Raw genomic sequence first — 17,269 nt, 5'->3', positions numbered from 1 at the left:
TTTTCCGTCACAAGACGCAAACTTCAAGTTTCTCTGAGCGCAAAAGTTTCACATGACATTGCTTATTTTTATGGTTGTTGATGCAAATGCTAATTTGCAAGCTTTTGTTCATTGGTTTACTGCAGCTAAGGCTTGTATAACTTCTCTTCAAAACCCATCGAAACACGATTCTATGATTCTAACCCTACATTTAAAGGAATTTTATTTTACCAGATCCAGTAAAATATAATATTTAAAACAATATTTTCTCTTGAGGTCCTCAATATAGTCATCATGAAAGAACTGAGTTTTACGCTAAATTTTTGAAGGTGCACCACCTTTGAATCCATGACTGAGTGTTTAGATTGTAAAAGCTTCATATCCAAAACACTAAACGTCAGTCAAGTTCCCATTAGGAAAATAAACCTGGAGGCACAATATGGAAAAAGATAACAAATATTTGTGCGTTCACTCTAGGGAACACAGGAACTTTGATTTATACCCTCAATTTATCATCTCAACCCTCATTACATTATGCATGGAGTGTTTTGTGTTTGTTACTTAGAGCACTTCTTGTCTCCAACTTATAAATAGAGAAGCTCTTAATAGAACAAAGTAAGTCTGAGAGGTGATTTATTGATGTGTGTGTGCAGTCTGAGTCTGGCTCTCTTGTGCCTCACTAAGACAAACAACATGATGTCACCCTGGAACTCCTGGAAGATCTGCTTTCTGACGAATGGAAACACTGATAGATATTTGGTTTTATGGGCTTTTCCGAATCATCCCTGTTTTGCGGCACACATTGTCCTGTAGGTTAGTGAAACGTGGGTTTGTTCAACAATACGACCCACAACATCCACGCAGAACTACAAAGGAATGTTTCCAGACAGGTGAGGGATATCCAGAGCGGTGCATGTTTTTAATGTTTTTCTGCTTTAGTGAATGACATGAAGTGGTCATTACCAGCCTCCTGTAGCATTGATGACACTGAGGTGTATTGGAGCAGCTAAATCAAGCTAGCTGTCGATGACCAGGAGTCCAGACCTAAAGCAAATCAGATTCTATGTCAATTTTGACAAAGAAAATTTGATAAAAACGTCAGTTTCTTGATCTGTAAAACTGATGGACGTTTACCCTAAAAGAAAAGTACAAACTTTTTATGCAAACAATATATCGAGTCATTTTCATCTAAAAAAATCTTTTTACAAACAAGCAAACATGAAGTCCTAAAAACTCTGAGCACCATTGCCACTCTAAAGTGACTTAATAGTGAGTCAAACATGAACCGATTAGCAAGCTAAATATTTAGCTAGTAATCTAATTATTTAGTCAGCAAACTAAATATTTATGTCCAAGCTTAATATTCAGTTTGGAAAGTAAATATTTAGTGCAGCTAAATATTTAATTTGGAGCTAAATATTTGTAAAGTATACATTTAGTTTGTCAACTAAATATGTAGCTCAGATTTCACTAAACATTTAACTGAGCATTTAGTTCGAAACTAAATGTTTAGTTTGGAAATTAAACTAATTATATATTCTAATTCTGAATTAAATATTTAGTTTGGAACTCTGACATACATAAATGTATGAATAACATGGTGAAAATATAACTTTGAGAAATGACAACCATTTTTTTTCCCTATGACAGGATAAATAATAAAATACTGCTGTGTATTTCCTACTGTGTGACTTTACAAACTGCATTATATTTATGAGTGCAGCATTTTTGCTTAATCCTGTGGGTGGGGAGTGGAAGTCAATGGGGACATGGCAGGCTGCAGTCTGAACATGTCCCCGGTCACAGGTCCAACTCAAGAGACAATAAAATTATTGATGGATGGATAATCTTAGACAAATTAGAAACTTCTAACATTGAGTCCTTTGGGAGGAAACAGAATGAAAGAGAAAAAGGTCCCGGCCATTTGCAGGGCTTTCTTGCAATGAGGCAACACTGTTAAAGACTTTTACTCACTTTTAAAAAAGTTGCCCTCTTTTTAAAAACACATAAAATAAAATCAAGTCAATTAGACATACTTTGGGTCTAAAATGGCCTTGTATTTGAACATGTTACACTGAGTTCACCCAAGTGAAGAACATGAATTTTTCCGTCATGGAGCTGAAGGGATGGAGTCTGACGGTCTAGGTGGAATGTTTTGCTAAACACGAGGGGCGGTGTGATGGAATCCCATTCCCACCGTTTAGCGTAAATACCTCAGCATACCACGGTTGACCAAGGCTGTTTGTTTGCCAGTGTGCACATGTCTTTGTGTGTGTGCGTTGTGTTTTTGTTGGAATTCTTGAAGCTTTATGGAAATTTTGCGGTTATCACATGTCAAGCTTCATATCAGGTATACCAGATACAGACCATTTTGATATGAAGGCAACATTTCTGGTTTTGCACAGGAAATGAATTCAGTGGAAAATCCTCTCAAAGAGGACACACACACATACACCCCTACACACATTATCTAGACTTTAGATGAGTGCTTCATTCATGAGGAAGACCTTATAAAGGCGCGTCTATAGAGGGGGCCTTCAGTCTGTCCAACACTGATTTGCACAACATATATAGAGAGAGTCAATCTTGTGTATGTGCTGCTCAATTTCCTAATGGCAGAAAACCAACTAACCGTTACAGGAAAACCGTTTATCCGACGTAAATCTGTTATGAATCCTAACTAGCCTTAGCTACTTAGCTGTCAGGAAGAAGCTAACTAGCGTAGCAAAAAGCAGCTGTGAGCAGTGTGTACATAAGTTTGATTAACAGCGCTAAGACCTTCCTCCAGGCTGTGATTGGTTGTTTCTGACTGAGCTGTGTTCCTGTCGTTATCTCGTTTTTTTCACATCTCATTGTCAGTCTCAGGTTCTACTGTCACCAGATAGAGATGGTTGGATCAAATGTGTGGAGGTGCCATATCTTTTTTTTAGCTTAACAAAAACAAAACTGAAGTTATTATCTTTGGACCAAAAGAAAAACGATGTAGCATTAGCACACATTTATCCGATGTTATCTTTTATTCACGTCAGATAAATATTTGACTTTATTCTCAAATATGTAAAAAAAAAAAACAAAACATTTTTTTAGAAGTCACACCCAAGCTTTAAGTAATGCAGATAAAAAAAATAAGAAAACTTTCTGAGTCAAGACCCACAGTTTGTGTTCCACGAGCAGACAAGTGAGTGACATCATGGGCCTTATGCTTTTATATGCAGTGGCCTGTTTATAAACTATTATGAGTATCAGCACAATTCATATCTGTGCAGAGTGGACTCATAAATCCAGACTTTTGAGTGTGAGTGGGAATGAAAGAGAGCTCCATTTTCCAGGGACGCTAACTAAAGCAGTGCTAAAAGTTTTTAAACTGTTTTCTGTAAAGTGCATCAGGCTGAGTACTTTGCACTCATACAATGAGGTCCTGTCTAGCCAGTGAGCAATGCCGATCATGACTGGAAGCTTTGCAGTGCGGATGCCAATTCCTTGTTTGTTTGATTGCATTGCCAACAACTTGGCAGCAAAATGTTGCACAACAACTTTCTGAAGTGTAGTGGAGAGCAGGCCGGTGCAAGTCTATCAAAACTCCTCACATTGTCACACACTGCATCGAGATGGGATGAGTTTGGCTTCTTAAGAAGAGGAAAGTTTCGGAAGTTTAGTTTAGAATTTTAAAGACTTCAAAGACTTTTAAAACATTGCAAAGAAGCTCAGAATGACAAAGGTTCTGGCTTTGTATGAAAAAAAAAGATTGATTGGGTAAACATGTTATACATTTTAAATATAGGTCATTAATTAATTTAAATTAACAAATTAACATCCCAGCCCTAGTAATTACATAATTTTTGCAAGAGAATTCAGTAAAAAGAAATTCTCTGTATTCCCTATTGGACTGTGTTTTCCTGATGTGCATTACCTTTTAATATGCAGTATATGAAAGTAGATGGGATTCATACAAATGAGGATTAGGGGCATGGAAAAAAATGTAATCTGGCTTTAAACTCAGAATTCTGAATCTTGATCTCAGAAGACTAAAGTCAGACTACAAGTCAGAATTAGGTTTAGGGCCACTGAGAAGAAAAGCTGACTTTTGATCTCAGAAGATTGAAGTTAGAAACCTGAGGGAAAAAGTCAATTCTCAGATTAAAGTCATAATTCTGACCTTAAAACTTACAGTAATTCTGAGCCACGGAAAATAAAAATTTGGACTTTAATCTCAGAATTCAGACTTTAATCTTATGAGATCAACAGTCAGAATTCTGACATCAAAAGCCAGATTTTTTTAGTGGCCCTACACCTAATTGTAGCGTTTGTCTGACTTTATTCTCAGAATTCAGACTTTAATATTCTGAGATTAAAATCAGAATTCTATTTTTTTTTTTGCAGTGGCCCAGTCCTTGTCCATAGAACCAGTTTATCCATTCTTCCTGAATGTGTGTACACATACTGACAGCAGGAAAAAACTGAACTCTAAATGTTGTGGTTTTTTGGGTGTGTGGCTTTACACTGAGAAATGAGCCTGTTCTCCACCAGCGGGCCGCTGCAGCTTGTCGTAATTGACTTATCAAAGTCACTCTGACTCATTCCAGCGAGCGGAGACGTGATGACTGATCTGCACCTATTTGTGTCTGCATCAGTGTGTTTGGTGGTCAGGTGAAAGAGGCTGCTGTGACTGAGACGGCCTCATTATGGAGCCACCTGAAGCTCCGTCTGTATGGGTGCATGAGATACAGGGTCACAGGGTCATGACTGAGTTCTGTCCTTACAACACAGCATCTGTGTCCCCCACCCTCAATAAATAGAGACAGTCATTCATTCACACCACCCATCCATCAGAGCTCTCAGCGTATCGCCACAGGGAAAAAAAAAAAACCTGCAGAGAGAGCCTCATTGAATGAGACTGAAACACCTTAAGGTTAAGTTTCTGGGACTAGAAATGACTTTAAATCGTAAAATGAACTAAATGTACTAATTTGCTTTAAGAAGTCCAAGTTATGCTACTCTTTGTTCATTTTCTATTAACTTTTCCCCTCTGTTCAAATATAGCATATACTGTATTTCAATGTATAGTTCAATAGCATCTGGGATTCCAATCGAAAATACTGTAATGCTTATTTTGCGTTAGAACAGTCGATGCTAACTGTCATGAGGTGGTGGTGATCGGCGGTGAGGAAAACGCAGCAGGCTCAGGGTATGATGAGAAATTGTGTTTTAATAAAGTAAATCCTGAAATAAACACAGTCCAAAACAGTCCCAAAGCCAGACAGCACGGCCGAGCTGAAGCAGGCCTCGACGCCGGTAGCAACCAGTAAACGAGGGACGAAAAACAGACTGGGCACACAGGAACAGAACGACAAACGCCAAGGGCGGCAAGTAACAACAAGGACCCGACGAAGACACAGAGACACAAGTGACATTAAATACACAGGAGGTAATAAGGGAACGAGACACACCTGGGAACAATCAAGGGGAGACAGGACAACATGGAAACTCAGAAGAAACGGAAACTCAAAATAAATACATAGAAAAACACAGATTCTGACACTAACAACAGAACTTAAAGTTCTGCATGAGGACTGGGCCGTCTGTGAGAGCGTCAGGTCAGGGAGGAGCTGCTGTTTGAGAAGAATTAGAAATGTCTGTGCATTCTTTTAGTGTCCAAAATGTCCAAAACACACATAATACTTCCCCTTTAAGTAATGTGACTTCATCAGGATAGTTTTTAAAAAACTAAAAGATCTGGAAGGCAAAATAACATACAACCTTTTATGTTGTGGCACAACAGTCTGATCCAAACGTTTACTTCAGAATAGAAACTTTCAGTTTTTAGAAAGCATTCCTGCTGCTAGGTACAAATTACCATCAGGTGGTTTAATATGAACTGATAGGTTATGAAAATGGATCTCATTACCAAAGTCTTAAAGCACATAGTGGAATGACTGGTAAGAGCAAAGGAACCTTTACAAGAAAGTCTTTCAATGAGTGCCATTAGAGCTGTAATCTAAAAGTGGGAAAGAGTCATTAACCAACCAAGGCCAGATGCACCTCATAAAACTCCTGACAGAGGAGTCAAAAGAATATTTACAAGAGTCGTCCAGGAACCAAGGAGAACTTGCAGAGCGCTTCAGAAAGACTTACCAATAGGCAAGAACAGTTCTTCTCATGGTAGAAAGTCCATGGATTGTCTTACAGTGCTGGAGCTTTCTATAACTGAAGGACGAATGAATGGAGGAATGCACTGTTGAATGTCTGGTGAAAAATCTGAAGACGAAAGAAGTGTGAATTTCCTAGCAAAACTTCCAAGCACACAGCGTTAATTGATTTCAGAGAAAGAAAGTCAAACCACTAGAATTCAAATTTTACTGGTCTTTGAAAGGGCGAACTAGCATTATTATGCCATTACTGATATACTGCTCAAAAATGGTCTTAAAATTACAATATTATTGTTTATTTCTATAGCAATTGGGGCAATTTATCATTCAGCAAAATTTGTTGTAGTGACACGTTCTTCAAGAACCTTAAAATTAAATCAAAATCGGTTGTTAGTTTTGCATGCAACTAATTTGTCCACACAGGAGGGAAGGATGACGTTAGTCCACAGAGGTCAAATTTGGCAAATCCTCCAATTCCAACAACCACAAATTTATAAATTATTATTATTAGTGGTGGGACTTGATTATGTTTTTTTTATCAAGTTAATTGTAGGGTCTGCAATTCATTAATTTCAATTAATAATTTTAATTTGAAATCATACATCGACAAAATTCAAAAAAACATTTTTGCTGATAAATTTTTGAATAAAAAGACATGAGCTCAAGAATATGTACTGTTTTGGTATTATTTATGTTATTCAATCATCAGATTGGTGCAAAGTGCTATTTGAGTGTTTGTGAAAACACGTCAGACGTTATAAGTGTAATTTAATATTGTCCGACAAAAAACTTTACTGTTGACCGACGTGCTCCTCATCTAAACTTACTGATTTATTGCCACTGAAAAAATCTTGAAAACCACAAGGCTGTTGTGGAGAATTATGCTTTCTCCATTAGGTTCTTGATGCAGCAGGTTGAAGAAGAGTCAGTGAGTTGAATTCATGAATTCCATTTATTAAGACTAAGATACAGCTGGTCCATTTCTCATGCTACCTTTAGGAGCTAGCAGGACACAATGGCATCAAGCAACAGTGTGTATTTCCCTTTGTTAACCTCTGTCTGATACGCCCTAAAAAGGGCGTTCCCTATTGGGTCATTTCCTTTAGCCTTAGCTTTGCAACTAGCTAAAGGAGATAGAGGAAAACACAGAATTATTTATACGCAACACTGTACAGTGTGACATTGCAAAATACAACATATTTATGTATCGATGTGTGTGTTTTGTACGTGATACATATAGAGCACCACTTTCACAATGCTACCAACAAAGGGAGGTCATTTATGGACAGTGAAGACCTCTTCCTGGTCCTCACTTTTTTCTCAATTCTACATTTAAATCTGTTTCTTTAAGTATGTCAACAGGTTATTTTCTTTCCCAGTGAAAGTCCTATTGCTGACTAACCAAAGAATAAAGCAGTCATCGGTTTACCACCATCCATTTTCCTGCAGTGAAGTCATGTCTGTATGTGGTGCAATTTATGCTTCTGCTGAATAGACCTGCGTCTGTTAGAACCTCCCCGCTGTCTCAAGAATGTACATACTTCATTTACCTCACTTTGAGGTGCTAAGATGCTAGCATGTACAGGGGTGATTATGTATCTGGGTTAAGTCAAATGAAGATGTCATCAAATGGGATGGTGCTTCTTTCTTTCAGTCTCAAGTCTATATTAACTTAATTTTTTCTGTAGCAGGAAGCCACACCTGAAGTATTTGATTTGTATCACTGGCCTCATGTGGAGATAAAAGCATGGACGTAAAACTGTTTTCTCTCAGAGTGTGCCCTCTTCTACCCTCAATACATTAACAACTTTTCTCAAAACTTTCATTTCTTCTGGAAAGACTTCAAATTTTCCCCATCTTCAGATTACATATGACCTTACTCCCTTACAGCTGAAAAGACCTTTTAAGGCTGTTATCAGTTACCGCTGGCGTATGCCTGAAGGAGAAAACTGGAAGTTGGACAATACATAAATTTAATTTCTAACAATTGGAAGTAGAACATTGCTCACTGTTTAAACTGTGTTCCTTACAGGTTTTAGCATTTTGCCTTAAGTGGAATTTACATTTGATGAAAAATGTGAATCGCCAGAAGAACTGGAAAATGACGCACATACTGTGAAGGCATTCCTGTCTTCGTGCCGACCAGTTACTGATAGTGTGAAGCGAGAGAGGGCGGAGGAACAACGCTGCAAACAGGAGATGGATAGCAATGTGACCTAAGGAAGACAAAGTCAGTGTATGAGAAGAGTTGTGTGCAGATCTGAAAAGACGCGTGCTAGTGAGGTAGCCTACAAACCTGGCCCAGTTCCACCAGGGGAGGAGCGGACCAGAACTCCAGCAAACTATTGTGAAGAAGCTTGTGGAGGGAATCCCAAAAAAGTTTGACCCAAGTCATACAGTTCAAAGGCATCACTACCAAATACTGGGGGAATTATTGAATACGTATGATTTTGAAGATATTAATTGCAAAAATATCACGGGCCTGGTAAAAACCAGCCCGGTGTTCTACGCTTCACTTCATTCAGAGGGTCTCACAGCTATTAAGAGTCTCCACTTCTTGGAGGTGTGGAATCTGTTGAAGTTTGAAATTTTACCCAACCACTAACGTTGATCCATGACGTGTGTAGTGTGGCAGTTTGAAGCCATTAATCTTACCTGTCGGCAAACAACCATCCAGGCAGAGAAGTGCCAAGCTGAACAACGCTGGTGTTTATATTAATTACTTATTTGGATGCGTGATCAACACGGACTGAATTATTTCTGTGGTTGAGATAAACTTTTTGTCAAAAAACAGACAGCTAGCATATGGAGGCCTAGTTCTGCCTCAGGTTTGAACTTGAGCAATAATGAGGCTAGTTTACAGCAGGCTTGAATGTTTTAGAAGCTGTATAGCAAGAGATTAAAACAATGCTTTGAAAGGTATTTGTATCTTATCGTTTGTAATATAAAAAATATATATTTTCTCTGCTCACTGCTAAAGCACTGAATGAGTGCTAAGCACATCTGCAGCACAACATCTGTTTAACTGTTTTACTTAGTCTGGATGTTTTTGTCATTTGAATATTGGTTTTTATAGAAAAGGCACAAGAATTGTCAGATAATAAATGTAAAGTTTTTTGGGTTTTTTTACTAATTTGGTAGCTTATGAAGGCAAATGGCAGCACATAGGAGGCTAAAGTCAAATACAAACCACATTTTCCAGATTATCATTTTTAAAATTCTTTGAAAACAATGTATTATTTTGCTTCCATATTACTGTTTTTAACTGCTTTGTGCTGCTCTATCTCATAAAATCTAAATAAAAAATGTACATTTTTGGCAGTAATAATTTCAATTGGTATGAATACTTTTGCAAGCACTCATTGATACTTCGATATGAGAACAGAGAAGACTTTAAAATTCTGCATCAGGTGAATATTGCAAAGACACACACTGAAATCATATTTCACTGGCCTAATGTTTGTAGTGGCTGCCGTAGCTTAGACATGGAGACCTGATCTCCTGCCCAGTAGTATGAACTGGAACCTGCTTTCTACTTAGCAGAGATGGCAAAAAGGTCGGCGTGCAACTTCAGACAAATAATTTGAAATGGTCCTCGTAAATATTTTCCCCCTTTCAACACACACACCCACACCTTGACAATGTGAATCGCCATGAAAGAGATGGAGAACAAGAAAGAGAGAAGTCCGATTTGAAGTGAATCAGTAGGTATGTGAGTGCAGCTTCTCCAGGGATTCCACCACCTGTCAGGTCTTGTTAAAATCGCTTTATTTCAGTCATGTTGCTCCAATGGCGAACCTCACAGGTGATCTCTGGAGATTTTGGGTCTGAATTAGTTTGGGACTTTGGCTAGGCCATTCCAAAAATGTCCTTTTTTGTTTCTTGAAGAAGCCATTCTTTTGATTTGATCTTATCCTTGGACTCACTGAAATATAAAATCCCTCTTCGTCCTCAGCGTTGTAGCAGATGCCTGAAGGTTTGGGGTGAAAACTGGTATCTGGAACTGGTGAAAATTTCTTTAATCCAAAGAAAGATAACTGTTGTGTTTGTACGTTTTTTTTCTTCCTTATTTTAATTTTTTTGTGTGTGTGTGACGCAAGATGAGCTGTCCCAAACTAGCAGCAGGTGAATGTAAGCCAAATCGGATTTTTTTGCCCACCATTTTGTTCTTTTTCTATAAACTGTCTTTAGCCAAAGATTGCACACGAGCAAACGTCTGGAATAATTTCTTTGTTTTTATTTCCTTCCCTCAGCCTGCAGTTCTTCTCAATTTCTCATTTCCTCATTTACCTCGGCCTGCTCCCGTTCCCAGCTGCCTCCACTCACCTGTGATTAGCTCCTCTGGTTTCTTTGTCATTTTCGCCTCTTCCCCAGTTTTTAAACTTTGCCAGTGATAGAAAAGTTTCTGCCACTGACAGTTTAGATCTTTATACATTAAGAACTACTAAAACAGAGCCAGTCTAGCTGCCAGTAAGTTCAATAGGGATACATGCCCCTGTTGGCCCTTGTGTAGAAACGCCCATGCTAATGTGTGACAAGAAGTGTTGTGTAATCTCACAGTTTAGCAGTGAGTTTCTTTCGACTTGGTTTGATAAAAAAGGATAAAAAAATTGGTAGAGAACGTCTCTATGTGTTAATGTGACTGAATGGATTTCAAACTTGTGTCGGGTAAAATTACTCTGCAAATTTGACACAAAAAAACAACTAGAAAGACTGCTGGAAGGTGTTAGTGTTTAGACCAGAGGATCTAGACAGGTCTAAACTGTACCTTTTTAGACCTGGTACTGTTTACTATAAAAGGGTAAAGTAATGTTGTTGGCTGGTTCCTGCAGTTCGGACCGGACTGCGTTTCGCTGGAATATATCGTCACATTCCCCACGTTTTCAGCCAGGAGAATTTGTGGTCTGCCACACATACGGTTTTATGGTGGGAGAGAGCATGTCAAACGGAACGACTGCCAAAGAAGTGATTGATTTAATCTATGCTGAGGACTGGGATGTGTGTGTGTTTCTGCGTGGGTGTGGGTGTGTGTTTGGTGTCATGTTCTCCGCTGTGCTTTGTGTTAAAGACACATGTTTGATACATTACTTGATTTGGACCCCTCACTCTTGCGTGTGGCAGACACTGATCAGAACTTTGTCAAATAACATCACCATGGTGTTAGCCAGCAGGACATTTCTAGTTGTGCGTGCGTGCGTGCGTGTGTGTGGAGTGGATGTAATGGGACAAAAAAGGCCAATGGAGGACAGATAAATAGAAAGCTATGAGACATTTGTTATAAAGTTTTCTGTGTGCGTGCGGGCGTGGGTGTGTGTGTGTGTGTGTGTGTGTGTGTGTGTGTGTGCATGAGCATTCTTTGAGAATCTCATCACTCAGCAAAAAGACGTTGCTGTAACAAATCTGTCCTTCTCGTGATGCGTTCAGGTCTGTTAAGCTGCAGGCGGGAAAACACTGCAGCTGAAAATAGATCTGAGAGTTTCCACCCACACAAATGTAATCGCATGATAAAAATGTGAATATTCAACAAGCACACATGAGGACAGCTGCTCTTAAAAGTGTGCAGAATCCTAATCACATTCCAGCTTTTTGAAAGTTAAAAAACTGAGGCCATAAATTATTTCCAAACTTTTTCTGTAGATTGGGTCATGTTGGGTGGAGAATGGATGACCCAAAGCACTGAAATGTAGCAGGGAAAGACTTCTGTAATTAGTGACAAAACATGAAAACAAAGAGCAATAAACACACATAGTAAAACCCTATAAGGATTAATGCTCCAAGTTTGAGGCCAGACAGTTAGGATAGTCCATTGGTTTGTGTCACGCCTATAATGTTCCCTACTGAACAATACAATATCATTTATCTTATCAAAAACTCCAAAGGTCATACTGACACAAATCTAATTACACTGACAGATGAATGTACAACACTGTATACTATAGAGATGTACAGAATAGGAAAAGTGTGCAACATTTTCAGTATGCTTAGCCCATTGAAGACCATATAAAGTCATATTCAATAAATTAAACGCCCTGATGACCCTCATTTGTCAGATTCAAAGTATTTTTTGAAAATTAATCTTCAAGAGTTAGAAAAACATAGTTTTTATTGTGACCACCTTTCTGTTTTTAAATATATAGATATTTTTGTATTGGTCTCTTACAATATGTTTAATGTGTTTTTATTGCTGTAAGTGGGAAATCAGAAATAACAAAAATAAAGGCTTTCAGGTCCTGGATTGTTTGGGGGTTTGGTTCTAGTTTCACTGTTCTGTGTTCCTTAGTCTCTTCGATTGGATCAGTCTTGTTTTTGTTTTACTTTAGTTCTGTTCCTTCTTAGTAATTCGAGTTTATTATGTTTATTTCTTATTTCCTGTGTCTAGTTATTCTTTGTAGCTCTTGTTTAATTATGTTCCATATATACAGCGACGAAATAACTCATCCTTTAGTATTAGATTTATTTCCTGGTCCTGGTCCCTGTTACACTGAGAGGTGTGGTGTGGAAGAAAAAACTCCTCAAAGTTGGCTGTAGCATAAACAAAGGTGGTTTATTAGGCCTCCTTTAGCACAGCATGGCTCACAGACAAGACAAAATGACATCTTCTCAAGCTTTCTTCCCCCCCTTTTGGCTCAGCCAACAGTCCTCTTATATACTGTTGTCCCCACCTTCTCAATTAACTGCCCAGCCAATCAAAGTCCGGCAAACATGGGCCTTTCTATAAAAGAGCTGGGTTTGAGGCGGGCCTCCTCTTTGGTAGGTTCCAAGATGGCCGCTACAAGGACACACCCAAAAGGTAACAAACATTTCACAAACAAAAGGATCACATACACATTCTAGAATTTAAATGTTACAGAAAAATATTATTGCTTCTTAACATTTACTCACTTCTTCCCCCTCTGGTTTACAAAACTCAGGTAAACGAGAAAGGTAGTCAGCAATAAGATTTTTCTTACCTGGACAATGCTGTATGGTGAACTGGTATGGCTGAAGGGCGAGGCACCAACGTAATATACGGGCATTCTGATGCTGCTTGGAATGCATCCACTTCAGAGGTCTGTGATCAGTTTGCAGAGTAAACTCCCTTCCTAGGAGATAATATTTTAAAGAGTCCAAAGCCCACTTTATTGCAAGTCCTTCCTTTTCTACTGTGGAGTACTTTTTTCTCCCGGTCAAAAAGCTTTTTACTTAAGAAAAGGACAGGTTTCTCTTCACCAGCTTCTCCCTGAGCTAGCACTGCTCCAAGACCAACATTTGAAGCGTCCACTTGAACAATAAACGGCTTGGAAAAGTTAGGACTCTGTAAAACAGGAGCTTGACAAATCAGTTTCTTTAAAGATTGAAATGCATGTTCACAGTCCTCCTTCCACATAATTTTAGAAGTAGACTTTTTTGTCAACTCAGTCAGAGGGGCTGCCAAAGTTGAAAAATGGGGTATAAATCTTCTATACCACCCAACTAAGCCCAAAAATGATCTCACTTGCTTCTTTGTTTGAGGTCTGGGAATTGTTTGAATGGCTCTTATTTTTTCAAGTTGTGGCTTTATCTGTCCATGGCCAACAAGGTAGCCCAGATATTTTACTTCTTCTTGTGCCCATGCACACTTGTTCACATTCAGAGTGAGACCAGCATTCTGGATCCTTGCCATTACCACCTTTAGATGTTGTAGATGATTCTCCCAAGTTTCACTGTAGATCACAACATCATCCAGGTAGGCGGCAGCAAACGTGGAACAGTCACTAAGAATAATGTCCATCAACCTTTGAAAGGTAGCTGGTGCTCCATGAAGACCAAATGGTAGAACCGTGTAATGAAATAAACCCATTCCTGGAATCTGAAAGGCTGTGTATTCCTTACAGGATGGATCTAAAGGCACTTGCCAGTAACCCTTACATAAATCTAATGTTGTGATGTATTTGGCTTTCCCCAGTCTTTCCAGTAGCTCGTCAATGCGTGGCATGGGATAAGAATCAAAACAGGAAATGCTGTTTAACTTTCTTAAGTCAGAACAAAAACGTAGTTGATTTGAGTCTTTTTTAGGAACCAACACAATGGGATTTGACCACTCACTTCTTGATGGCTCTATAACTCCCATTTCCAGCATCATCTGGACCTCTTTTTTCAGTGGATCCATCATTCTTTCTGGAATCCGGTAAGGCTTAAGACGAACAGGTGTTGTATCTTTCAAAGTTATTTTGTGTGTTATAATTTCAGTCCGCCCAGGTACATCTGCAAACAGGGATGGAAAAGACTGTTTAATCTCACCCAGCTGTTGCCACTGATCAGGAGTCAGATGCTTAGGAGCCTTTTCAGATTTGGTCAATTCTCTGCATGGACTCATTTCAGCTTCCCCATCTTTCAACACAGCACTATCTTCTGGCTGAACATCTTGTACCATCAGGATCTGCTTCACATCCATTTCTGGAACATTTCTTTCATGATACTCCTTTAATAGATTTACATGAAGCAGTTGCTTTGACTTTTGTTTTTCTGGACAGATAATTTCATAAGTCACTGGTCCTGCTCTTCTAACCACAGTGTAGGGTCCTTGCCATTTAGCAAGCAACTTACTTGGCCCACTGGGCAAGAGTACTAAGACTTTCTGGCCCGTCTTCAGCTCTCTTTCACGGGCACGTCTGTCGTACCATACCTTTTGCTTATGTTGAGCCTTCTCCATATGATCTTTAACTTGTTCTCTGTACTTTTCCAGGTTGTCTCTCATCTGAAGTATGTAGGAGATGATGTTTGTTGGTGAAGCCGCTTCACTGGACCCTGATGCCACTCCAGCCACCCAGTTCTCCTTCAGCATATCCAAAGGGCCTCTAACCTGTCTTCCATAAAGCAACTCAAAAGGAGAAAAACCAGTTGAGGCTTGTGGTACTTCTCTGTAAGCAAACAAAAGGAAAGGCAACCATTTATCCCAGTTTTTGCCAGCATCATCAATAAACTTTCTCAACATTTGCTTTAATGTACCATTAAATCGTTCTACCAAACCATCAGTTTCTGGATGGTATGGAGTAGTACGAATACCTTTTACACCCAGTTGATCATAAAGAGTTTTCATCACTTGTGACATGAAATTGGTACCCTGATCTGTCAGAATCTCCTTTGGGATACCAACTCTGGAGAAAAGGTCCACTAAACACCGAACAATGTGTTTAACCTGCAGAGAACGTAATGGATAAACATCTGGATATCTGGTTGCATAATCACAGATGACTAATGCATATTTATAGCCATTACTGCTCTTAGGTAAAGGACCTATGATATCCATGGCGATTCTCTCGTAAGGAACACTCATTATAGGTAATGTCTGCAACTGGGCACGGTCTGAAACTTTAGTAGGGGCCACCAACTGACAGTCATGACATGTTTTGCAGTATTCAACTACATCTTTATATAATCCTGGCCAATAAAAACGTTGGGCAACACGATTATAAGTTTTTGCCTGTCCTAAGTGCCCTGACCATGGTATAGTGTGACCCAAATGCAGAATTACTGAACGGTATTCTTTTGGCACAACAAGTCTGGGTTCATCAATGTCTGCTAGATACAAAAGTTTATCCCTTATAATGAAAGGCTCTCCTGCTAAACTTTTAAACTCAGCAGCACTCTCTTTTCCACCATCTTTATGTGCTTTATTAAAGAGAGGTTTCAAAGATGGATCGTTTTCTTGTCTCTCTTTAAAGTTATTAGGAATTTTCCACTGGAAATCAATACATGGAGTTAATGGCAATGCAGGTTCAGGGTGTTTTGACCTGCTTTTGTTCCTATTTTTCTCCTGTCTACGCTGTCGTTTTGATTTCCTGATTTTATTTCCTACTTCATACAGATCATCATCTACATCTGGCAGAGGTTCTAAACCCTTTTTCATGGAACGTGTGGTGACAGCACAGGAATAAGCCACCGAGTTTTCTTGAACCAAACTGTCTAGGATTGGTAAATCTTCTCCTAGGATAACATCATATGCTAACTGATTCAAAACTCCAACAGTCAACATAAAAACATGTCCTTTAACATTAATAGTGACATCAGCAGTTGGATACTCTTTCTGACATCCATGAACACAAGTAATGTTTACCGGTTTGTTAAAGTTAGGCAGTACATTACTCAACAAAGATGATTTCACCAGAGTTTGTGAGCTACCTGTGTCTGCAAGAGCTTTTACAGCTTTGCCATTTATCACCACATCAACTACATGTTTATGTGGAATCACGTCATCAGAAAGTTCATAATTATGTTCTTTGGAAGGTACCACACATAACTCTACTGACTTACTTTTTCTTAATGGACATAAAGAAGCTTTGTGACCAGGCTGCTGACAATAGTAACAAATGAGACCATACTTTAGTCCAGACTGTGTATACTTCTTACCACCCCTCTTGTCCAAATTGTCAGCATTAGTTGCACCTGGAGGTTTTACCTCCATAGACCTTGGTCTCTCAGTCTCTCTTGACTTAAAAGGTTCTCTGTGAGCAGCCAGGTAACGTTCAGCCAGGTCTGCCGCTTCTTCTCCAGTCTTTGGATTGTTCTCCTTCACCCATGTGCGGACGTCTGGTTGAAGCACACGAAGATACTGCTCCAAAATGATTGTTTCCCCAATCTCTTCTTTACTCCGACTGTCAGGCCGCATCCATCGCCTGTAGAGTCCCTTTATCCGACCATAGGTTTCACGTACACTCTCTCCCACTGGAACACTGATGCTTCGAAACCGGAATCTGTAGGTCTCTTCTGTTACATTAAACTTAGACAACACAGCAGCTTTAATAGCGTCATAAGAGTCAGACTGGTCCTCATCCATTCCAGCATATGCCTCAAGGGCTTTTCCAGTCAATAATGTGACCACTCTAGCAGCCCAATCAGCTGGTTGCCATCCCCATGTTTTAGCAATGCGTTCAAAACGTATGAAAAAACTTTCAGGATCCTCACCCTCCTTAAAGTCAGGTATTCTCGGATCACCTCCACGGGTTGGTTCCACTCTTTGTGCTGGAGCTCCTTGTGCTATATGCCGCTGGGGCTGAGATGGAGAATGAGGTTCAGCTTGGTAATCAGAGGCTCCTTGGACTTCCTCTGTTGCAGACAGCTGAGACAGTGTCCTAGTCTCTCGCTTTGGGAAAGCTGCTTCTGTAGAAATGCCAGTCTCGATAGAC

General features: G+C 39.3%; 1 protein-coding gene across 1 annotated transcript in view; it reads right to left on the bottom strand.

Moving 5' to 3' along the window:
• LOC116710377 (odorant receptor 131-2-like) overlaps positions 1 to 16,920 on the bottom strand; it is an 18,439-nt gene extending 1,519 nt beyond the window's left edge. Inside the window, exon 1 of the mRNA XM_032549396.1 lies at positions 16,543 to 16,920. Within this exon, the coding sequence (XP_032405287.1) occupies positions 16,543 to 16,920 (378 nt within the window). The remainder of the gene's footprint in view (positions 1 to 16,542) is intronic.
• Between the last annotated feature and the right edge of the window lie 349 nt (positions 16,921 to 17,269).

The sequence above is a fragment of the Xiphophorus hellerii genome, chromosome 20, assembly GCF_003331165.1.
Source record: "Xiphophorus hellerii strain 12219 chromosome 20, Xiphophorus_hellerii-4.1, whole genome shotgun sequence".
NCBI classification, from domain to species: Eukaryota; Metazoa; Chordata; class Actinopteri; order Cyprinodontiformes; family Poeciliidae; genus Xiphophorus; species Xiphophorus hellerii.
Note: the sequence above shows the minus strand (reverse complement) of the source record. Positions and strands in the feature narration are given on the sequence as shown.